The sequence below is a fragment of the Alosa pseudoharengus genome, unplaced genomic scaffold, assembly GCF_046254945.1.
Source record: "Alosa pseudoharengus isolate Yale_2024_CS ecotype anadromous, Long Island Sound unplaced genomic scaffold, YU_APseudo_1.1 YU_APseudo_1.1_scf_17, whole genome shotgun sequence".
In the NCBI taxonomy this organism is placed as follows: Eukaryota; Metazoa; Chordata; class Actinopteri; order Clupeiformes; family Clupeidae; genus Alosa; species Alosa pseudoharengus.
The window spans coordinates 30,213,168-30,238,016 of NW_027468640.1; the positions used below are offsets into that span (position 1 = coordinate 30,213,168).

The 24,849-nt window shown below is 41.7% G+C and overlaps 2 protein-coding genes across 11 annotated transcripts in view; both read right to left on the reverse strand.

Moving 5' to 3' along the window:
- LOC143127644 (F-box/WD repeat-containing protein 7-like) overlaps positions 1-17,282 on the reverse strand; it is a 54,903-nt gene extending 37,621 nt beyond the window's left edge. Inside the window, exons 1-2 of one of the 4 annotated variants that reach the window (XM_076289252.1) lie at positions 17,243-17,282; positions 4,252-5,039 (exon numbers count right to left, since the gene is read on the reverse strand). In XM_076289252.1, the coding sequence (XP_076145367.1) occupies positions 4,252-4,992 (741 nt within the window). In that variant the 5' untranslated portion in view covers positions 4,993-5,039; positions 17,243-17,282. Of the gene's footprint in view, positions 1-4,251; positions 5,040-16,453; positions 16,536-16,892 lie in introns of those variants that run through there. The other 3 variants (XM_076289251.1, XM_076289250.1, XM_076289249.1) reach the window with 3 other exon arrangements.
- Positions 17,283-23,634: 6,352 nt separating this feature from the next.
- LOC143127646 (uncharacterized) overlaps positions 23,635-24,849 on the reverse strand; it is a 21,416-nt gene continuing 20,201 nt past the window's right edge. For all 7 annotated transcript variants that reach the window (XM_076289255.1, XM_076289256.1, XM_076289259.1 and 4 more), the window contains one exon: positions 23,635-24,849. This exon is cut by the window's right edge and continues 1,733 nt beyond it. In XM_076289255.1, the coding sequence (XP_076145370.1) occupies positions 24,465-24,849 (385 nt within the window). In that variant the 3' untranslated portion in view covers positions 23,635-24,464.

Below are 24,849 nucleotides of genomic sequence, written 5' to 3' on the forward strand. Positions count from 1 at the left end.
TATATATGAGAGAGAGAGAGAGAGAGAGAGAGAGAGAGAGAGAGAGAGAGAGAGAGAGAGAGAGAGAGAGAGAGAGAGAGAGAGAGAGAGAGAGAGAGAGAGAGAGAGAGAGAGAGAGAGAGAGAGAGAGAGAAAATGGTAGAAATCACTAGAAAGCATTGAAAGTAGGTGACAGATTAACGGTGGAAATAAGAAGCGACTGTTTTAATATTGTTAGGTTAAGGTCAGATAGTGACCAGAACATCTGTTTCCTGCTTCAATTAACCCTTTTGATGCGGGCAGTTCAAGCTTCATCCCATATGTAGTGTATACAGTGTCCATATGACTAGAGCAGTCATCGACTGTGGTAGTCATGGGTTCAATGGCAACCTTTATAAGTAGTTCTACTATCTTTTGTAAATAGTAGAAGCTATTTAGAAGGATTGTTTTGGCTCAGTCATCTAACACCAACCCATAGTGTAGTTCTACAACACAAACAGGCTCAAGCACCCCCTGGTGGACATCCTATACTCTCATACTAGTCTCTCTTCTCATCTGAAGTAGTCAATGATTATTCATTTAAGGCTTGTTTGGGGATTCCTTGGTATTTTAAGCCTTTTGATCAAAGTCGCTTTGCTAACCGATTTAAAAAAACAAACAAAAAAAAAACACCACCACAATCAATCAGGTGCTGTGTTAACAATATCTTACTCGGTCCAATCCAATGAAACTCTGTACCACCCAATTACCTCCAGAAAACAGAAATGTCCTCAGCAATCCATCGCACACGTATTCCCGCTGCATACAAAATGAACTAAATGAAACCAAGCAAAACAACACTCAATCCAAACAAACAAGCGCAAAGAGAGGATGGAGACAAAAAGCATGAGAGTGAAAATGTGTCTGGGCAGTGTGTGTGTGTGTGTGTGTGTGTGTGTGTGTGTGTGTGTGTGTGTGTGTGTGTGTGTGTGTGTGTGTGTGTGTGTGTGTGTGTGTGTGTGTGTGTGTGTGTGCCACCTGTGCTTTATAAAATTTTCTAAAAGTCTAGAGCTGCCTGGCTGTAAGGAATGCAGGCTTTCTTGGAGACAATGCCTAAGCAGAGACCACCACTGCCTGGCAGGCATCTGATGCCACCCAGACATATAGACAGAGCCAAAATGGCCACCACAACAGTGAAAACCCCAGCACGCAGACCCACCTGTGGTTTCCGTCATTGTCAGCAACAAGAAAGAAGAGACTGCCATCTTGAGACGCCATTGAAGACGCTGAGGAGACGAGTCTCCCTGAGGTCTTGTTGGTGGCGCCCTTCTTTTTGTTTTTATTGTTCTTGAATAAGTGGGAGTACCTGATGGCAATGTGCAAGCCACAAGCACATTCCACTGCTCTGACTTCTATTCTATTCATGGACTGAGCACAGGGGAGGGAGACAAAACCGGACGGCCACTGAGTTCATTCATCCTCAAACCAAATGACAAAAGCATCAGCACTTTTTGTCCCCAGTTGACCCTCTCGTCAAGTTCACAGAAATGCGGCCTTAGGGATGGTCCTGGCTGGGCTATGTCCGCCACAGCAGTTACAAAGTTTACTTCACCAAACATTGCCTACAGTAATTCTCACTTGCAGCAACTCACTGGGCAACCCACCTACAATATACTTAACAAAACGCATATATCAACAGTTACATAGCTGAGCTAACGCATACTGATCAATGCATAATGCCCTAACAGTCTGAGATTGATCAGCATAATGCTATTTTCATGTGTGAGATTGAAGGAAGAAGGGTCTTTAGCTATCCATGTCCCTTCACAACTAGTAGTTCACAAGGGGGAAAACCGCGAGCGGGTGCGACACAGAGAGAGGAGAAATGGAATGACACTGCAGGCATCCCCTGGGAAAAAAGTGAGAAGAGCGCTTGGCCCAGCCCTCGTCTGTGACCTGCGACCCGTGACCTCTCGCCGCCCTGCCCCGCATCAGACAGCTGCACCTGGGAGGACGCGCTGCCGCCGAGCGCCATCTGTCCCTCCCCCTAGGGTCATCCCCCCCCACCCGGGGATCCAAAACAAGGCACCCTCCACACCCAGCAGGAGCTCCACATTCCGCTCACCAACCTCAATCCACCTCACACTTACGCTGACTAACAAGAGACAGACATAAACAATGGAGCAGACCAAACTACAACCTGATACGGGGGGAGCAGTGGTGCAAGGGGCAGCATATCACATGGTGCCCACCAGGGCCCAGGTTAGAGTCCAGCCCGCGGTCACAATTCCACACACCTAATTTCTTTAACACTCAATTCCTGTCTACTCTTCATTCTCCTATTAATAAAAAAAATTGGGAAGCTCAAAAATAAATTTAAACTAAAAATAAATAAATAAATAAACAAACAAACAAAAAAAAACACATCATGATCAAACAGCATAGAGCTAGGACTTTCGTTTCAAGGACACTTGCTGCTCAAAAAATGTCAAGTCCTTTCCTTTTTACACACACCATCTGAGTCAACAAGCCCATGAATTACCAGCTGGTAATTTATCATTTCTAATTGGGCTTGTTGGAGCATTGAGGACATAAAGGTTGCAACAGTAGAAAGCCTTGGGGTTCGGGGGGGGTAGGTCGCTATGGCCAAAGGGCATGGTCCTCGATCTGCTTTTGACCCAGGAAGTTAAGAAAAGCCCTGCTGGCCAAAGAGTAACGCAACCTCTCGGGTCAGAAAGGGAGCGAGAGGTTGGGACCTTCAGCAAACATCTGTGGTCAAACCAATTAAGAAACTCTCACTTTACACACCCCCACACTCAAAACCCTCAACACCGGCACACACACGCTGGCTGTGCACAGGTTGCCTTCAGTGTGTGTGTGCACACACACACACACACACACACACACACACACACACACACACACACACACACACACACACACACACACACACACACACACACACACACACACACACACACACACACACACACACACACACACTCTTCATTATTATAACTTCATCTCTTTATTTAGAAAACATACAGGTCAATCTGACTAAGAATGCAAGAGGTCTTGAAAGAGGTCCACAGACACCGGCTGCAGAGCTGGACCCATGCTCCATCCAACACTCCAATACTTTTCACTTAAATTATTTAATAGGATTCACATTTGCTACTGGTATAAACTTAACTTGAAACAATATATGATCTCCTATTAAAAAGCTACTCATAAATTGAGAATATGGTCCAGATATATGAGACCGATAAAAAAAAACTACACTACACAAACATTTGCAACCTTGTGAGGAGCCCTTTTAGACAACTTTTATTACATCATTTTTGCATCATATTATTTAAGTACATGGTCATGTTAAGGACAGACCAACACATGTGTCGTTCTTACCAGCCATCGAGGACATGCACTTTGTACTTCTGTATTCCAGGCTAGAACACACTGCACTTCCACAGCTCTGTCTCGTGTTTGCAAGGTTCTGGGGGCATTTTAGGTAGCTAGCTCGCTAGTTTTAGACCAGAACTTACATAGTGCTGCTTTAATGGAATTAATGTTGATTACTGAAAACGATGCAAAACTCTGCTACAAATCACATCAACATGTTATGTCTGGCCTTTGGAAAATCCTTCAGCAAAATATTTACCGTCTTTAATATCTGCATGTTTATTATTTCCATTAACTAAAAACAAAAGACCAAATCACACAGCAGCATACTGGGCTTCTCGAACATGGGTTAAACTTAATCCTATATTAAAAGCCTTTTTAATGGAGATTTTCATTTAAGTTTTTTTCTAGTCTAGTACTAGGCTTAATCCGTGTAATGGCCTATGCAGATTACACAATATAGTCCGAAACTGACAAATTTCCAGTGTCGTGCCCGCATATAAAAAGTCGGGAAAGACGCCGCAGGAGGAACGTGTCTTGTAATGTGACAAATTAAATGACCCCAGCGATTTATTGTCTGTGATGTTCCATGATTCCACGACCAAAAGTCTAGCATGTCAGAATATTTGGGGAATCTCCTACAACTCCCGTGTTGACACTGACACTATGACAACACAAGACGAGAAGGCTAAGATAGATAGGCTACATGATCTTGTAATGTGGAAAATCTTCCAACCAAGATGCGGCGAGAATTTGTGGTTCTCTGATCGCCTAGTCTGACATGGTCAATCGTAAAAGACCATCGTGGAAGACAAAGAAAATCATGTAATCTGATCTGCATGTGTCATAAAGGCCAATGGTCCACCAAGTTTCTCCTGAAGTGTAGAGGCTTACCTGGAGCAGGCTGGAGCTGGAGCGTTTGCTCGGGTGTCCCTTCAGGCGGTCACTGGTCTTGCCATCAGCTGTATGTGACGTCATCCCATCTGTCCTTTCCTCATCTTCCTCAGCCCTTTCGCCCTCTTCCTCTTCCTCCTCCTCCTCCTCGTCATCTTCCTCTCCCAAACTTCCCTCAGAGCGCTCAGAGTTGTAGCAATCATGCTCCTCTTCCTCCTCCTCATGGTCTTCTTCCTCACCACACTGTCCCTCAGTCTCCAACTCCTGAGCAAAATGTCCGCTGTTGCCATCATTGTCCTCAATAATGTCCTCGTCGGCTGCTTCTTCGCTGTAACTCGAGCGGTTCTCACCCCCGACCTCTGACCCCTCCCTCTCTAAATCGTCCTGTTGCAGTTCATTGCCCTCCTCGTCCTCCACCACCACCTCCTCCTCGTCCTCCTCCTCCTCCTCTCCTCCCTCATCGTGCCCCTGTTCACTCTCTCCCTCTTCCTCCTCTTCAGCGGCCGCTCGATCCAGCAGGCCATCATCCTCGGGCCCGTCTTCCAGTCCGGCGCGGACCGAGGAAGATGAGGAATTTGAGGAGGAAGAGGGGGTGCTGCCTGGCGAGGTTGGCGGGGCGATGATAGTCTTGGTGGTGGTGGTGGTGGTGGTTGCCGTCGGTGCTGCTGATCGCTGCCGCCTCTGATGCCCCCTGCTGGCAGTGGTGCTGGTGTTGCCCGGCAACAGCAGGTCCTGCTTCATCTCCACACTGACCTGCCACTGATTTGCCTGAGAGCATTCAGAACATTCTAGAGATGGAGGGAAGGGAGAGGGAGAAAGAGGCATTAATATCATTTATCTATCCAGTGCAATTTAATCTGAACAAACAAACAAAGAAATACAATAGTTTGTCATGAGTTAAAGTAAAAGATCCAAGACTTATTCCATGTACACAAAAGGCTTATGCTATTTTTCTCAAGTTCTGTTCAGATATTTGGCAAAATCCACATTGAGTACTTTACATTCAAGCAACAGCTCTGTTGGACATTCCTGTAGCCAGCATGCTCTCCCCCAAACTCGAGACATCAGTGGTATTGTGTTGTTAAATAGTACAATTTAGGCTGGCTTTTTATTGTGACCAGTCCAAGACACAATTTTGTGCAATAATCATGCTTTTTAATCAGCATATTTACATACGTCACACCTGTCAGGTGGTATCTGTGGCTATCTTTATAGACAAGATAAAAGCTACAAGAGAGGCATTCACTCCATAATGCCTTCCATCATATCATACAGACACTGGCACATCTACAATCAGATGAATATCCACAGGCCTTCCGGCTAAATGACTGGTTACTGAAACAGCCAATAAGATAGTTAGGTTTTTCTTTATTGACAAGAGGTAGTTTTACACCCTTATTCAAAACATTAAACACAGCTCTCAGAGAAAAGACTCGCTACTAGCATTATTATGAATCTCCAGTATCTGTGCGCGAAACTCCTTTACAGAACTCTTCTATCAGCGATCACTTGTCGTTATCCATATACCACCTTTATGCTATGGGAAAGCATGGTTTAAAGAAGCCAGCGGCACAGTGTATGATGAGATTGCTTATCTGGTGAAGGCAGTACAAAAGCGGACTAGTTTAGGGATTACTGTAGGTCTTGCATGTCAATGAGTTACATCTTGGGAGGATAGCATACAGTTCATGCTATGAAATGCTTTTTTGTATCAACAAATACTGACATAACAGAAATGAAAGTTGAACCTGCCCTTATTGGAAACTATCACCATGTCCCATTCTGCGTAGTTCTGTACTTAAATAATATCTAAATACAATATCTAATTTGCATAGGTGTGCAAACTGATAATGATGGCAACAAGCAGCGCACTGCAAGTACTCGGATGGTCAAAAAGTTAAGTGTGGACCTTCAACGGTCGCCATCTTGGGGAGGGACAATATTCAAAGTCATGAGGAAGCTGAAACTTGGAGCAGCAATTTATCTTCAACTGTCCACAGAACTTATACATGTATACATGATTTAGATATGATCTATTGCAAATAAACTGTAGCTGGAAAGTGAACAGCTGAGAACATGGCTGTCCACTAGATGGCAGCAGTGACTACAATAACAATTGGGGGGGGGGGGGGGCACCACATGCCTATCCCTCACCAACTCAAGTCACTTCCTTACTGAGCACACCGACCTCACCATACAATACTAAATGTCATAAGAGACAGAACCTCCAGGAAGCCATCTTAATCTCTACTGTAGTATCAAATTAAAAAGGACAGAGTGATGGGGGTGGGGGGGGGGGGGGGTTTGCAAGTCAGCAGATACCTGCCATACTAACTCGGCATGCTTGTGAAGCCTTCCACTGCACATACCCGCCCCCCCCACACACACAAACATGCAGTCTAAGTAGGTCACGCCACTGTTTGCAAATCTGTTTTCTTCTGCGATTTACAAATAATATGGGGAAGTATCTCTCTTGACATCAGATCACATAGCCAGCTAGGACTGCGCAAGTCATACACAATCAGTCAAAACTGAAGATAACATCTATTGGGCAAGCAATGGGTTTGTGCGGTCAGATGAGCATAGAGGAAGATCCTAGCCACAGGAGGCAGCTGAGATATTAGAGGTGTGTGTGTGTGTGTGTGTGTGTGTGTGTGTGTGTGTGTGTGTGAGTGAGTGAGTGAGTGAGTGTGTTGTTCTTAAAAGCTGGGCTTGGAGAGACCGTCTGAATGGATTGGACGAGGTTTTTTTTTTTATCACCACAGGTGTAAATGCAGTAGGACTTCAAAAGGGATCCAGACTGTGCTGGGTGTTGGGCAGCAGACCAGCGTAACCTCCAGTCCCCTTGGTTATGTTGAGGAAAGCTGAACAGAGAAAGTAACAAATGGTGGTCATCAGCTAGGAGGTGAGAATTAAATGACCGATCCCAAGCTCTGCCTCCCATTGTTACTATTTGGTTGTTAAGTCCGACATCACAGGTCCAACAGTTTTTTCCATCAAAAGACGTTTACTAGAGCAGCCAGCCCGTTTTCGCAACTTGTAAACTTTATCACCATCACCTCCATTTTAGTGAGGGTAAAACAAAATTGCTTAACTTCAACAGAGTAATTACTGCAACCAGATGATATAATCAAGGGTAACATCCAGGATTCTGCGAAAAATATGATTTTATTAGGTTGAGGCAACAAGTGAGTATTAGGATGGGTAATTAGGTTGAGGCAACAAGTGAGTATTAGGATGACAATTTTCTTAAAGGCTACACTGAATAGCGGGACATTTTTTTATTTTATCGTCTATGGAGAAAAATGAGCGGGTCTGAAAGCCGTTGGACCCGGAAAGAGAATTATTAGCTCATTATTGAATCATGACTTAATAACCAAATTGCAAAGCCGGATGCTCGGTGATTCTTCTTCATCAGGTGCCTCATGTTTTAGTTTCTCACCATTAGAACAGTCAACCAACACTACACTACTGGAACGACCAGTATTCAGACAATTCTTTTGGGAATTGAGTGCTTAGAGCAGCGTTTCTCAAACTGTGGGTCGCGACCCACTACTGGGTCGCGGAGACATGCCAGGTGGGGCGCGAACTGACGTGAAAAACAGGAGTTTTTTTATTTATTTTTTTATCTGTAGCCTGGGCCCAGGTAGCACCTGATGCACAATGGACGCATTGTGTTATTCACAGGGAAGCGCTCGTGTCAAGGCAGAATAGTTAGTTCCGACCTACATGAGATTTTGAATGTGGTGAATTTCATCAAAACCCGGCCCTTAAAAGCGCGTCTATTCTCCGCACTTTGCGAAGAGATGGTAGCTGACCAAAAGGCTGTAGCCTACTGTTTCACAGCGAGGCAAGGTGGCTTTCCCGAGGTAAAGTGCTGTCACGCGTGTTTGAGCTCCGAGTCGCCTCTTCTTGGAGGAAGAGCGCATGTTTGAATCTGCAAGCACGTTCACTAATGAACATTCTTGACGAAGCTGGCCTATCTTAGCGATATATTTGATATATCTTAGCGATCCATTTGAGTTAAATGTCCAGTTACAAAGCAAAGACAAGCACCTACCTCACCTAGCAAATAAGATTACTGCATTCACCAAAAAAACTTGAGTATGGGACAGGCGCCTCGATCGCGACAGTATTATGCCTTTGAGATTTCTGAGCGAAATCGCAAAACATCTGATTGGGAGGCACTCTTGTGATCCCATGTATTAAACAGTAGGCCTACATCACATCCCTGCAAAGTTTATTTCAGAAATATTTCCCAACCAGCAGTGCTCAGTATGACTGGATTATGGAACCATTTAATGCAGCATGTTGGTATTTCATTGAATATATTGTACAATGCTGTAAAATGGCCTATACTTCCTAATATGTTGCTGGAAAACAGAAATATGTGTGTTATGTATTTATTTATTATTATATTTGCAGCACCAGCTGATTTTAACTCTGTTGAAGAGGATATATTTAGAACTTGTCATTATTTCAATAAATTTGACAATTTTAAGCTTGACCTAGGCCTACCACTTTCTTAGAGCGATGAGGGACAGGTGGGGCTCAAGAATGCCCCTTTGATCAAAGTTGGTAATGAAAGAAAAAGTTTGAGAACCACTGGCTTAGAGTGAGTTGCATTAGAGATCCTTTCCACACTAGCATAAAGGTAACAAGACATGGGAGCAGGACTGTCTAGTAAGACATTCAGAGAAATCATAAAACTGCCTGTCAATCAAATTCACAGATCAAAATATAAACACACATTATCTCTCTTCTTCCTAAATCTTGGCCACTTGTCTCACTGTACCTGGCCGAAAGCCGGGTGGCTAACAGGTTGCATGAGGCCACTAACTGCTTACAAGATTAATCCACTTTATCAAGGAGTAATCAAACTATATTTTCAGTTTTGGAAATGGAAAAACGTCTTACACTTGGCTAGGGTATTCAGTATTACTTTTACAAGACCCCGAGACACATCTTTTAAGCATCTTCAAAATTTTTATTTTCAAGACAGAGGAGTGAGCCTCGAACACAACATCATAGCAGGAAAGTAAAAAAAGTTGACTGAGGTACTGTCAGATTCCAGACTTGCCTGCTTCATTGTGACACGGCGAAAGGGGGCGGGAATTTGGGGTCAGTCAATTACTCGTTTTTTTTTCCGCATCTTCCTTGTGATACATAATAATTTAAAGTGCCCACTGTTAAGGTAGTAAAAGTAAACACCAATCACAGACAAAATAACAAGTCTACATCTACTTCTCATTTAAGATATCATTTTCACACCCAATTGCTTTCTGGTTCAAGTCTTTTTCTATTCACTGAAATATCTGCTTAAAACATACAAACTAGCATCTTCACAATTGCTGATTGATAAAACTTAGCCATAATAAAAGAAAAAGACTACCTCTAGTTGAGCTTTACAGGACGGAGGGAGATAGCGAATCTCTCAAAAGAGAGAAGTACGGAAAAAGCTCTCTGAAGTTCAAATAAGCCGGAACATTGTTGGAACAATGACTAACACCACTTCATCATGCTTTAGACAAGCTGTTCCTGAGAAACACATTTCAACTGAACTGTGCCCAAGGCAGATGAAACTTCTGCTGAATCATTCTGCATTTCAGTCCCAAACACCCCATTGTCTATAAGATGACTCAGACATATCTATGACACATTGCAGGGTCCTGAAGTAGGTTAGCGTAATTTAACCTTAACTGTACCGACTCACCCAGGCTACAAACACAGGTTCATAAGTGACATGGGACATCATGCCAGATGACTAAACAGGGATGACCCATTTTAGACCAATGGACAGCCTCAGTTTTCCTTTGTGCGATACCCCAGGATAAATTTTTGTTATTAAAAAACGAGAAAATCAGGCTCTTTGTGTAAAGGCTTGCCCATCATTAAGATTTGAGCATTTTCCTCACTGCATATTGAAGCTTTTCAGCAGCTAGAATTGTAACAGTCCAAAGACCAAGAAAATGGTTGCTGCATTGACTTAGATTTTGCTCAAAGTTTGTCTACCTAATATTTAGGTTTCAAAACTACGGCCTGTAAAATATTTTTTGTAATGTTTTCATACATTTTTTCACCCTTGATTTTTTAAAATCATTTTGACACTCTCAGAAATACCTTATCTTGGAGGCCATGTTTTGGCATTAATACCTTGAAAAGTATTATTCCTAGCCTGGCCAAACATTGTAGGATTGAAGAAAGACATGTTATCAGTATGAATGGACCATTACAAGTTTGTACTACATGCCCATTAGTTTTATAGAAGTATATAGACATGGAACAAAGTGCAAAACTGGTGATATGAAGGGTCTTGTAAACTCATTTTTTGTATCCACATGACAATCATTTTTTATCTACAGATACCAATATTTGAGGTCTCTGCAATAGTGATGGGCAAATGAAGCTTTGGTGAACCACTGAACCACAGCAGTGTGAACCTAGCGACACTAGATGAAAAGCAAAAAGATGGCCGCCACACATAGATTTTTCAACATAAAAGTCCTTAGCAAACCAATATTTTTGGTTACATATACTGGTTTGGGTAAGGACTTTTATGTTGAAAAATCTACACGTGGCAGCCATATGGGATTTTTTCATTAGTGTTGCTAGCTTCACACTGCTGTGGTTTAGTGGTTCACCAAAGCTTCATTTGCCCATCACAACTCTGCAACAAATGCACATGAAGATATTATGGATAAAACAAGGTGTGATTGCATTTTTTGTTAATTTTCCTATGACTAAAATGGTTTGTGGGGTAGCTAGTAGGAAAACAAAAATCAAAGTGGAAATAGCTCAGTTCATAGTCATTCCGTGTATAAAGTGCCAATAATGTACCATGTTTCATTTATACATACATATTTGAACAAAAATATTTTACATGTCTTGGTTTTGAGGCCCATTCTTGATATAGACAAGGTTTGAACAAAATCTTTGATGGTGCAACAACAACCTTATCGGTTTTGACATGGAACGACCCTTAGTGCTTTGCTGAAGGGCGCAATAGTGAAAACAGGGAATTGAACCCACAACTTTTCAGGCTACTGCATGGTAGGCCAGCTCCTTAACCCTTAAGCTACCACATATGCCCAACACAAGCACATAGGCCTACGACCTAGGTCTTGATGTTTGAGCAGTGAAAAAGAGTTCTAAAAAGCGACCAATATAAAGGATTTGTAGTCAAATATCTTTTTTTTTTTGTGGCAAGTCAAATTCATACTGTATGCCTGTGGCCTGCTATCACTATACCCAACAGGGACCATGGGCTACTTAGGGTTATTTTTGTCTTAGTATGGCATGCCACCAACTAGATACTCACCGGCGCCCATAACAGCTCCTCTCCCCTCCCCAGCCCATACCAAGCATGGCACCACTTATGTAAGGCCAAGCATATCATCAAACAATATTACATAACATTGAGACAACATTGACCTGTGAGGATAGTAATATAATGGAATAAAGGAAGCAGACAGTGTATGTTTAATTTAATCTAAAAAAAGAGAACTGGCCCTCTTTACTCTTGCCTTCCTGGATAGTGTTTGTTGTAGACTCAATTGTTGTGAGCAATAAAAACAGTCACTTCAGCCTCAATAGTTCAATACAAGTTGGCCACTATGCTGCGTCACTAGGGCTGTAACGATACACCAACCTCACGATTCGGTTTGTATCACGATTTTTGACCCACGGTTCGATACGAATCTCGATTTTTCTTTTTTTTCCCCTTTTTTTTGGGGGGGGGCTAGACATTTTATTAAATAACATTTTAATAGCCTCCCTTAGAACACCAGAGGATTACAATATAATATATCTATTATTTTATATCCTGATATAAAAATATTTTTCTGAATGACTGATATTTATGACAGCACACTTTATGCAGATTAGCCTATAGCCTAGGCCTACTATTTTTTATTACAACTCTACCTCTTTAATTCAGCTGTCTGGTTGAAGCCTGGAAATATTGTAAACAAAGTAGCATATAGCTTAGCCTATCATAGTGTACTGATTGGACTGTTCAGTTTCCCCATGTGTGTTTAAGTTTCAAGGTAATACTAGTTCTCCTTGGGACAGGCCCTTTTGGGAAACGTTGGTATTAAGATGATCAGTCAACTTCAATGCAAGAGTTTTTAACAAATATGTGCAGCATGCTAATGATGCTAAGCGGATTTAATAGTAATTTAGCTAGTCGTCTATGCGTCCTTGCTTTCACGACTGTGAATGTTTTATTTAAGTCGCGCGTGTTCATTGAGCAGGAGAGGGAGGGAGAGTGAGAGGGAGGGAGCGCGAGAGAGAGCGGGGCAAGGACAGGGGGTTTACTTCTATACTGTTTGGTAAAGTTGCACACATAGTCTACAATGAAAGCAAGGAGAGGTATGAAATTATTATTTATTTATTTGTTTTTGGACAACGTAGGCTACCGATAAGTAAAGCGGGAGTTGTGGGTTGCTTTTGCGGCCGCCTAAGCTGCAATGCACTGCGTGAAACACTAGAAAGGGTGTGTCGCGATTCTGCCTTTTCACACCGCGACACAGTATCGTGGATATGAATGTCGCGATTTCGGTTTCGAATCGTAAATCGTTACAGCCCTATGCGTCACACTGTAGTGTACACTACGGTAAGTCCAAGAACAGGTGCTCAGTCGGAACGGTGTCAGTCGTGTCGTTGCCAAGGTGGCACCTCACAGACACACCACCTAAACAAAACACGATGCTTCACAACTCCTCCCAAGTGAAATATCTCTGGCTGTTAGGTCAACACTCTGAATCCAGCTCAGGTTGCTGGGGAGGAGATTGTTAAATATTCAACAAAGAAATGCACTCAACAAAGACATGAGCTCTCCCTGTTTGGCTAACAGGCAGTCTCAAGGCAGTGATTTGATCAACACATATATGGCACCTAGGGTTGCAACAGTAGACAAAAATCATGGTTTGGTGTGTACCTCGATTTTGTAGTCGGGTCATTCCAGGCCAACTCAGCCACCCATGTACATGACACCTCTCAGATTTTGCTGAAAAGCGGTGAATATATGGCTTATGTTACCAAACAAAGGCTTATATATGGCTTATGTTACCAAACAAAGGAATCTGAAGTTTCAGGTCAATATCTCAAACGGTTTGCCTGTGGCGTCCATTTGAATTTCGGATGCCACGGCCCTAATTGACACATTGGAATTTCACATTTCATCTTTTGCCATTTTTGGAAGCCCATAACGTCTGTTCTAATAGTGGTAGAGGGCTGGAAACTGGTGTGGTAGTTCTTTGTAGCCTGCACTACACAATTCTGGAGGCAGAATCAATCAATATTCCTTACTGTTTGGGTGAGAGGTGGGTCACCAAAGTCCTAAAAAATGTTGACGCCATGTGTTATTTTTTACTTTTTGGGTGGCCCTAGCACCACAATTAATGATCATATTTATTCTAAACAGGATTATTTGTTATATGTGGGAACCTTGCTCTTGCCAAAATTAATTTTAAGGGTATGGTACCACTGGTGGGGGTTTCATGGGGGTCCAAAAACCCTCTCCGGCAGAGGTGACTCTTTTGGAACCCTATATTTGGACCCCAAAATGACCATGTGGGCAGTTGATGATCCTAATGAGATTTATACCAGATAAAGATACATATTCTTTCTTTTAATGAAATAACATTTTTGACTATGAAGCTCCATAATATGAATTTTATACTTTAGTGATGATAAAGCATCCAGACCACACCAGTTTCCAGCCTTCTACCACTATTAGAACAGACGTTATGGGCTTCCAAAAATGGCAAAGGATGAAATGTGAAATTCCAATGTGTCAATTAGGGCCGTGGCACCCGAAATTCAAATGGACGCCACGGGCAAACCGCTTGAGATATTGACCTGAAACTTCAGATTCCCTTGTTTCGTAACATAAGGCATATTTTCACCACTTTTCAGCAAAATCTGAGGGGTACATGTACATGATACCCCGATATTGGCTGTTTTCACATGGAATGACCCAGTCACGGTTCGGTTAATTTTCGGAACAATAAGCCTGTAGGTACTGCTAACCTAAAATTCACTGACAATACTGCTTTTGAGTATTTTGAAAAAAGTGTCAAATGTTTTTGACGTTAACTGACATATTGTACGGCACCTAATATGTTTGTGTGGGAAGTCAAATTTTTAAAAATATGGTACGCAAGCAAAAAAAACTGTTGATTACTGTTAAAGACTGTATTTCGTAAATTCAAAACACATCTGTACTGAACCTAACGTCCTGTACTTAAACAGTTTGGTGCGAATACTTGGATTCCAGTTATTATACTAATAACTGGAATCCATGCATTTCCACAGAATTATTTTTGGAATCTGATCCCTTATCATACCTGTTCATTCATACTCATCGCTCAACTTATCGTGACTAAATTGTAAGATGGCTGCAAACGCTAAACTTTGAAGATACTGTCTGTATAAATCTTGTAGGTAAACTGCCAGTGCTTTTTCAAAGTTCTCAATGTCTCGTTTTAAATGTCAGGGCCCTCGGAAGTCTACCAATGAAGTGTGGAGATACATTGAGCCTCGTAAATGGTGTAAAACAGTGATTTATTTGCATGGCTAGGCCGATGCCGAGGCAACTCCATTGAAAAAGCTTTTGGTATCATCGGCTAACTAGCGCCAGATTTTGGAGTGCAGGGGACAAGCCGAGATAGGCTATGAGACATACGTTCACACTCGGTATCATGTTTCAACACACTTTAGGTCAATTTCACACTGGAATTCTCCTTTAAGTGGCTCTAGGTCATGTCTGGTGACATCACAATAACAAGTCATGCCTTTTAAATAAACTGACAGTCAACATGATCACATGTAGGGCCTCTCATCTAAATATGGTTAGTGTTTTGGTTCTGTAGCGGTTGTGGGGAGTATCAGGTCATACACTACTTCTGCTGAAAAGCTCTAACTTTCTAATAATAGTACAGAGTACAGGCAAGGTTACAGTACGGTACAGAAGATCCTCAGCACAACCGCATTGTGAATATCCTCAGAGCACAATTGAAGCACACATCATAACCTTTCATCACATTGATTTCCACACCTTGCACTCACTTGCAAACCCACTCAACAACACTCACACCAACAACCTGGAATTCGCACCTCTCTTCCTCGCCCTCTTTAAAACACTGAGGTCAGGACGTCAAAGTCGAAATAGACCTGCCTGGCTCTTACCTTTTTGTTTCTCATGAAAAGACATGCTAAAAAAAAACGACACAAGATGAAGCAACCAGCTTGCCTGAGCTTACTGACATTGTTCTTCAGGTTCAGCAATTTCCTGTAACGCTATGACCTCTACAGCATCCCGACCAAATCAACAGTCCCACTACTCGTGTTATTAGTAAATAAACAGAATTGCCGGTGCAGTAGGTATTCTTAATGGCCTGTATTGCACAAAGGAAATCCTAACCCCGGCTGCTGCTGGTGACTTGGGATTGATATGACAATCTAACAATGGAGCAGAGACTTCTATAAGGTATTTGGGCACCAGAGACTATCATATTTTCGACAGGCAAACAAATGTGTTATAAACACATTTCCGCTGAGGACACTGCTTTTGAAAGGCATTCCTCAGTCCTTCAAAATCCTGACAAACCACGGTCACGGTCACGAAAGCTTTTTCCCCCCACCCCCTAGCATAGTTATCAGCGCCTTCCTCCAGCGGTCCGGGCCATCTTCCCGGGAGAGCACAAACAATGGAGCCCGCTGGATTCGGAAGCGTAGACGCATGTGGCCAGCGGCGATAATAAGTGAAAGGGAAACGCAATGCCAACAGCGTCTCTTCTGCACGAGCTCAGCAAATCACAGCGTGATGGCGCGAAGCAGCCAAAACAAATACGGCACTCTGGCAAAACAACCAGCTAAATGTACTGACAGCCAGCTTAATTGCATCATTGTTTTACACACACAAACAAACTGAGCTCCTTCGCCATATCTAACGATAAAGCTTCGGCAGAAGCTACCTAGGTCCTAGGGCTGCAAAACACGAGTATAACAACGTGGCTATTTAAATTTCCCGGGAGACGGTCGTAACGACACAAGTAGCCTTGAAACAGATAACGTTATTGACATACACATCAATAGACAGCAAAAGGCATTCGATAGTAATACGCGACACATTGTTGACAACCAAAAACTTACAAAATAGCCGACTAACATTATTATTTCGGGGCAAGACCACACTCACTGTCGGAACGTCGTGTCAACGTGCACGTGGAACCAACGTTGTAGGTGGTTATTGAAGTTGGACGTCCAAAGATGGCTATCATGAAAGTTTCTCCAGAACTTCTCAAATACAAGTCCAACACAGGCCTACACAAACATATAACGTTACACTAAGACAAAAAACCTATACGTTACGACAGTTAAATCACTTGTATTAATACCGCGCTGCTGTGAATAAAAAACGAGTTGCAAACGTTCTACGTCATTAATATCTAACTTATACTGTATAAAGAATGTACCTACATTTTCTCATCCAAACCTACGCTTTCACACTCCTTGACCACTGTGTCTTTCTGACGTTAGTTGTTAACGCTAGGGCTGCAAATTTGTTTTTATGATTCCTATCCTTTGGGTTATTTACAAAAACACACGTGGTACAGACGAGGTAATATTTGACTCACCATACACAAGGCTCGAAAATCTGCTCGATATCAAATCGAGTGAAGACACGTTCTCAGATGTTAAGATGGACAGATGCCCTTGATGTCCACTTTGCCGCTCTCCCACTCATCTAGTCCAGTGGTGAGGCTACCCTCCCCCTTAACTGGAAATGCTAAGTCGCTATCGCTACGTCGTCCTCCCACTTGCTTCGCCGGCTACGATTGCAAGACCTCTTAAAAGATTCAGCGGGCTATTTGAAAGTTTGATGTCTGTACTAATGATTTCGTTGAAAATTGTTCATTACCCGACTGAGGCTCTTCGGCTATTTGTTTGCGTGAACACAAAGAATCGATGGGAGAAAGCCACTCACTTATCGTTGGTCTTTTCCCCTTTCGCACAGACTCCACAGAGGGAAACCTCGACGCAGAAATATGACGTCAGACTGTCTCTTTATTTTAAATTGGCGCCTAATAGTGACTCAGAGAAGAGTGATCAGAAAACAATGTAGATTATCAGTAGACACAACCAATAATTGTGGTAAAGGTTGGTAAAAGAAAAAACACCGCGATTAGAAACTTTGCTACAGTCTGAGGACATAGCTCCAACTCTCAATTCTCACAACATATCAAACTATTGCCATCACAACTATAAAGTTGTATGCTTTTGTATTAGTAGACAGCAAAAGATAAACCATTAATCTTGTTTAATTGTGTGCTTATTTGATAGATGTTGGATGTCAAGTTTCATATTTCCATATGTTACCTGACCTGGCATTACTGTAGCAGACCAGAGCTTGATCTTCAGCTACCATTTGGGTTGATCAGTGTAGGATGCTTCAACAGGGTTGCCAACTTTGGGTGATTGGCTGGAGTGAGATTTTGTGAAGTCATAGTGCGTGTGCGTTACATTTTTCCCTAAACCTAATTTTAAAAATGTCTGTCCCCTGACTTTTTTGATATGAACAGTATAATCCCTGATTTAAGTTTCTTCAAAATGTACAATTAAATTATTGATTGCACTTGAAAACAAGACCAGTGTTTTAACCCCGTGGCATGGAAGGATTATGAGCCACTGGGCCCCTGGGCACAGACATGAAAAGGGCCCCCCTGCCCACCTGAAAAAGGTAGTAGCTCAGTAGAAAAAAATGAAAAATAACCCCTTAAATGATTACTTCTGGCGAGTTTTGTGGAAAGAAATGGACAGATTGAGACTTATGAATGTGTGTATGAGTGTACGTATGTATCAGGGATGGAAATAGCCTAAAATATTTTTTTCCACCTACCATTGTGGCTGGTGGATTCCAAAGTCTACCAGCCACTAGAGATACAGTATGAACATTTGATGAAAAATCATGACCAAAATGATTACGGTTATTGGTATTGCAATATGATTAAAATGTGCTGACTTTTCTTCTAAACCTACCATCAATGTTGGACAGAACTCATAATTGGCCTGCCCTTCATGCCCAGTAGCAACAAATCTAAAGGTCAACAGAACAGCTATAGTGTCATAAAAGTGGTGTGGCTCCTTTAAGACCCAATCCACTGGTGTGAGTTCTGGAGCCATCCAACTTCTAACTCTATACTATCCTACATCATCTGATTTTAATATTATGTCTAGGCTACAGTATATTTAACATTTAACATTTATTTTCTATTTGGCCTGTTATGAAATTATGCATTGACCAATATAAGCACACTTTTTTAAGACACTTAAATGCATGCTTAGCATTTTGTGAAAACAAATTATTATGGCTACATCGACAAACTCTTAGCCATGAGCTATATCCTCTGATTTTAATATTTACACATATGTAGGTATTTAAGCACAGCTCAGTTTTAAGACACTTAAAGCCCAAAATTGGAGACCATATAGAAATTTGCTACCATTTCAAAACCGGATTACTCTGGAACGGCTTATTGTACAGGGGATTGCATTACACCTTTGTGTTCGGTAAGGTCTGCTGTTTATTCTGGTTTACGGTTTGTCATGTGTGGAACGAAAAGTTTGTGAGATATTCCTCCTATAGGAATTGAAATGAGCGCAGAGCTATAGTAGCCTAATATGATTATTTCTTGAAAGTTAATTTATTTTTCTCGCGAACCGTTTATCGCAGCAAATAGCGGCTATAGCACCTTATAAAAGATGAGAAAAAGTTATTTAATGTGATGTCTGTGAGGCTACTTCGCGAGTTCCATGAGTTCCGTAAAAGGTTCCGTGAAGGTGTCGCGGACCGGATTAAAATACCCTAGTCAGCGAATCAACAATCAGAGAAAACTGCGCTGAGAACGTTGTAGGCGGATATTAGATCTACCTGCTGTTGATCTAGACATATGTACCGGTATACCTTAAACTCGTATCCTGTAATTTAGAAACAATGCTGTGGGCTAGTCTAGTCATCAACAAAAAATGAACGGATTGCAAAAAAAAAAGAATGGATTTGGCGTGACATTTCTTGAGTGTGCGTGAGAGCGTGAGATTGGTGCTGAAAGCGTGAGTGTCACGCCAGATGCGTGAGAGTTGGCAACCCTGGCTTCAATCTTTTTCCAGGAAAGAAGCTTTAAGAATGTTCTATCATGACACTCAAATGGTTGTTTGTACCATGAGAGCTAAAGCAGAAAAGATGTGTTCATAAATACAACTGTAGGTTACTGTTTGTCTTTAACCATCTAGGTTCCACAGCCATCACAAAAGTCTGCACTGATGACAAAAGATAGCCTACATAATATTCTCTACCCCTTGACTTTAGAAGGCCTACACGCTTCGCTGACACAAATTACTCTAACCGTTGTAATTAATCCCTTTTAATGAGATTCTCAGATTGGAGGGCAACATTTGTTTTCAGGAGAACAAGAGTTTGTTGGTATGTAGGTTTATAAATTCATTTACCATTAGAAAAATATTTGTCCTTCCAAAATAGGATCAAGTCAAGTCAAGTCAAGTCAAGTCAAGTCACTTTTATTTATATAGCACATTTAAAAACAACAGGAGTTGACCCAAAGTGCTTTACATGGCAATGAGAGGTTAGGCAACAGTTGAAACATAAAAGGGTCCCATACACAGGTCTGACTAAATTACATGAGTAGAATTAAGAAGTCGTACATTAAAAATAATAATAATAATAATAATAATAATAATAATAATAATAATAATAATAATAATAATAATAATAATAATATCAGTAGAATAGATACAGTTAAAAATAAATATAATATAAAATAAGAACATAAAATAAATGGAGTAAAACAGGTAAAATAGAGTAAGCAGGATATATATATTGAGATAAATAAATAACTAAAAGTATGTGGTAGATAAAAAATAAAGTAAAAAGGTAGAGGGACACACACTCAAGACACAGGGGGCAGAATTAAAGGTTGTTAAAAGCAAGAGAGAAGAGGTACGTTTTTAAATTAGACTTAAAACTAGCAAGGGTAGTTGAGGACTTAATGTGAGGTGGGAGGGGATTCCATAAGTTTGGGCCAGCAACAGAGAAGGCCCGGTCGCCTTTTGTTTTGAGACGTGTGCGGGGGACAGATAAGAGTTGTCTTGAAGATGACCGGGTCGACCTAAGTATAAGTATAAGTATATATACTTTTTTGATCCCGTGAGGGAAATTTGGTCTCTGCATTTAACCCAATTGGTGAATTAGTGAAACACAAACAGCACATATAGTGAACACACAGTGAGGTGAAGCACACACTAATCCCAGCGCAGTGAGCTGCCTGCTACAACGGCGGTGCTCGGGGAGCAGTGAGGGGTTAGGTGCTCACGGGCACTTCAGCCACGGCCCACTGGTTGGGGCTCGAACCGGCAACCCTCCGGTTACAAGTCCAGAGTGCTAACCAGTGGGCCACGGCTGCCTAGAGGTAGAGTGTGGAGAAAGGATTTCAGCAATGTAAGGGGGTGCTAGGCCATTAAGAGCTTTAAAAACAAAAAGTAAAATCTTAAAATCAATTCTAAATTTAACAGGAAGCCAGTGCAGCTGAGCCAGGACTGGTGTGATGTGCTCTCTCTTTTTAGTACCAGTAAGCAATCTGGCTGCTGCTTTCTGGACCATCTGTAATTTATGAATGTTGGATTGGGTCAGTCCTGTGTATAAAATATTGCAATAATCGAGTCTGGAGGTAATAAAAGCATGTATAAGGGTTTCAAGGTCGTTTTGTGATAAAAAGGACTTGAGATTAGCTATGACTCTGAGTTGATAAAAGCCACTTCGGACCACACTATTGATTTGTTTATTAAAATGTAGAGAGCTATCCAGCATGACACCAAGATTTGCACATTGTTTGAGAGTGGACCAAGAGTACTGCTGAGGATGGTGACAGAGGAGGGTGGACCAAATATGATTATTTCAGTTTTGCTGTCGTTGAGTTGTAGAAAATTGCAGGCCATCCAAGATTTAATGTCATTGAGGCAGCTATGTAGTTTATTTAATAAACATGGGGTCTGGCAAAAGGGCAAGAATCAAATCGACCACCTTACAGCGTCCCAAGCTGGATGGAGGCCTATCCCTTCCAAACTTCAAATTTTATCACTGGGCCTTTCAACTACAAGCATTGCATACTTGGACAACTGTGAACTCTGCAGTACCTTGGAGGATTATAGAGGAAGCTATAGCGGCACCTCATAGGTTGTAGGACCTTTTGTATGTTAAACAGAAACATAAGAGCCGTGCTAAGCTAGGTAGTATAATGTCATACTCCCTTTTGGTGTGGTATAAAGTGCAGAAATGTCTTGGCAACATGCCCTTGTTTCATAAACTGTCCCCTCTCTGGAATAACCCTCTTATCTTAACAGCGAATAAACCATTCACATTTCCCCTGTGGGCAACGAAAGGTATCCACACTTTTGAAAACATATATGGTGACAATGGTCTTCATTCTTTTCAAGAACTGAGGCAAAAATTTGACATTTTTTCTTTATTTAAGATTAAGGTCTTCTTTGATGGCATGTGGCTTGAAGTGCAATGCGCAAATACAGACTCATCCACTGTCACAGTAGTTTGGCACCTTCCAATGGGTCCGAGGATGGGTCTCAAGAGTATACAAAGAACTCACACGTTCTCAATGTAACCTACTACCCATCACAAGCATCTGGGACAGGGAACTTAAAGACTCTGAGCCAAACTGGAAAAGGATATGGACGAATATTAACAACACCTCCAGGAACTGGAGCCACCAATTTATCAATCTTAAACTAATCCATAGGTGTTATGCCACTCCTTATAGATTATATAGAATGGGTTTGCTTTCTAGCCCTGAGTGTACTTTATGTTTGAACACTGTTGTGGGGACAGTAATGCACATGTTCTGGGAATGTGACAAAGTTACAGCGTTATGGGCTCATGTGTGTAAAGTTATGAGTAAGATACTCTTGTTTACAATAGACCCAGATCCATGTTTATGTTTGTTAAATGATGACACAGTCTTGCATTTTAAAATAATTTACAGGAGGATCGATCCTTTTCTGTGCATTTAAAGCAGCTAAAAAACTATTTTGAGTTACTGGCATGATAAGAACTTGAATTTAGTCAACAACTGGATTATAAATGTCAGATACATGGCTAACTTGGAACTCTCCACAGCTCGAGCCCATCGGGCAAAGCCAGAAACTGTGGATGCTTGGGGACATTTTGTGTGTGAACTTCTTAGAGACTCTTGAGTTATATCTGCACCCCTCCTTGAACAATTTTCTTTGGTTACTGCCCCACTGGATGACCCCCCCCTCCCTTTGGCCACTATTCCCTGACTTCATGTTATGAGGATGACGGTTTTGTTTGTTTGTTTGTTTTTTTGTTTTGTCTTTGTGTTTACTAAAAACCTAATAAAAAGTTAATCACAATAAAAAAAATAAACATGGGGTCTGAGGAGCCACTGGGAGATAGATTTGGCTATCATCAGCGTAGCAGTGGTATTGGATGCCATATTTATCAAAAATGGAACTGAGGGGCAGCATGTATAGAGAGAAGAGGAGGGGGCCAAGGATTGAACCTTGGGGGACCCCACATTTCATGGTAGCAGATGAAGATGAATGATTTCCCAATTTGATCAACATGGATTTTAGTCAGATCACATTAAGGCTGAAATGTGTTGTACAAACTTTCATAGAGATGTCCAGAGAAACCTGGAAAGAACTTTTCAGTGATGGTTTACACGCCCTCAACACTGGATGTTTTTATATGTGGGGGAAGGGGGCGGTAAGTAAACTCTCCCAATAGCAGGGCATACAGTACAGTATGGGTTCATATTCCTATCACAAAACAAAGCCATAGAGCTCTTAATTTCTTCATTTAGGAGGTTTGCCACTTCCTCTTAAGTTACCCAGGTCTATCGCTAACATGCTGTATATTTGTAATACTATTAAGGTCATATTAAAGGTGCATTCAGCGATCATACGTGATTTTAAGAAAAAATGAAATGAATGAGTTTTTCTGGGAATACTGAATGGAGGGGTGAGCTACCTCTCTGGTGTGTTTCATTTGGTACTTGGTTAAAGTTTTAAAGTATGTTGGTTAAAGTTTGGTTAAAGTTTTAAAGTATGTTGTTTTGGACAAAAGCATCTGATAATACATTTAAATACATAAAACATAAACAAACGCGACTTCCTGCGCAATCGCTGATCTCCCCTTTAATGTTGGCCAAAAAGGTTCTCAGCAGCTTCATTAGAATATGCCACCTGCTGGTCACTGGCTTTAGATTTTTTTCTTGTAAAAACACTGGCTGCATATTTGTATACCACTCACAAACATATATGTCACAGGGATAAGAAATTTTAACATAAACTTTATTTGGACAACACAGATAAACACATAATTGAGCTGGGTTGCAAACTCCTCTGATTTGCTTCGATTTATAACATGATATGATATAGAGACGATGACATCTGACAGAACGAGCATCAAGCAATGGCCCTGGACTTGGTGCTGGAGAGCCTTGTCTTCAATTTCAGTGAAACTAGTCAATTGGCAAATGATTCTCCCCGTTGACTATTGAGCTTATGATTGAATTTGACCTACAGATTTCACTTTGGTTATGTGAGGAAAGCTATGGCAGTTTCATGACGAGGAGCCAGTCAAACCATGTCTGCACAAGAACAAAGTATCTCCCTATGGAGATAGGACAAGACCACACCAACACATTCAGACAAGTGGTGACGGTTTAAATATTAAAATACCGACTCCGCTAATGATCAGCAGCATCAGCATAATGTCCACAAATATTTCATTATGAATAATTACAAAAGACATAAAGATTATGGATGAGGGGGAAAACCCTTTGTCAAAACATCCTTGGCTAGCAGAAGCCCATTGTCAAAATACACACTGTCTAAAAAGCACAGGGTGGTTACATACCAATTGTATTCAATTGAATCTTTAATCATAATTGTGACATGTACATGGAAACCCACAGCTGTGCTTAGTCCAATACATACAAAACCATGGTTCATAGAGAGAGAAGGCGAAAATAGCATATTCATCATTACTCAGAAAGTTAAATAAAGACCACAAAAATACAAATCTAGACTTTATTAAGTTACATGTTGCTTTTATAGTGTTTCTCTTAAATTCTTTTTTCTAAAAAGCACTCTTGAGTTTATCTCCATAAAGGTTTATTGGCCTTGTCAGTGTGGGAGTCTCTAGAATAGGCTGATTTGTCAGAAAAACTGCCGCTATTCTTCCGCTCGTGGACTCTGAGGGGCACCAGAGGTTCACCGAAGGGTTTTTTGGCAGCCACGCGGATACTGGCGACCCTCCTGATGGAGCTCTGGGAAGCCTCCGGAGCCACGCGGTTGTTGGGGGGGTGCCTGAGGGAAGCAGTGCGAGCCAGGGGGGAGGACTTGATGGGAGTCGTGGGGGTGGGAGTCGTGCCCCCGGTGTTGGCAGAGGGGGAGTTTGCACCGCTTGGCACCAGGTCCCGTCTGGCCACGCGGGTCGTGGAGGCCACGGTGTTGCGGGCGAAGCTGGGTAGTTTGGCTACA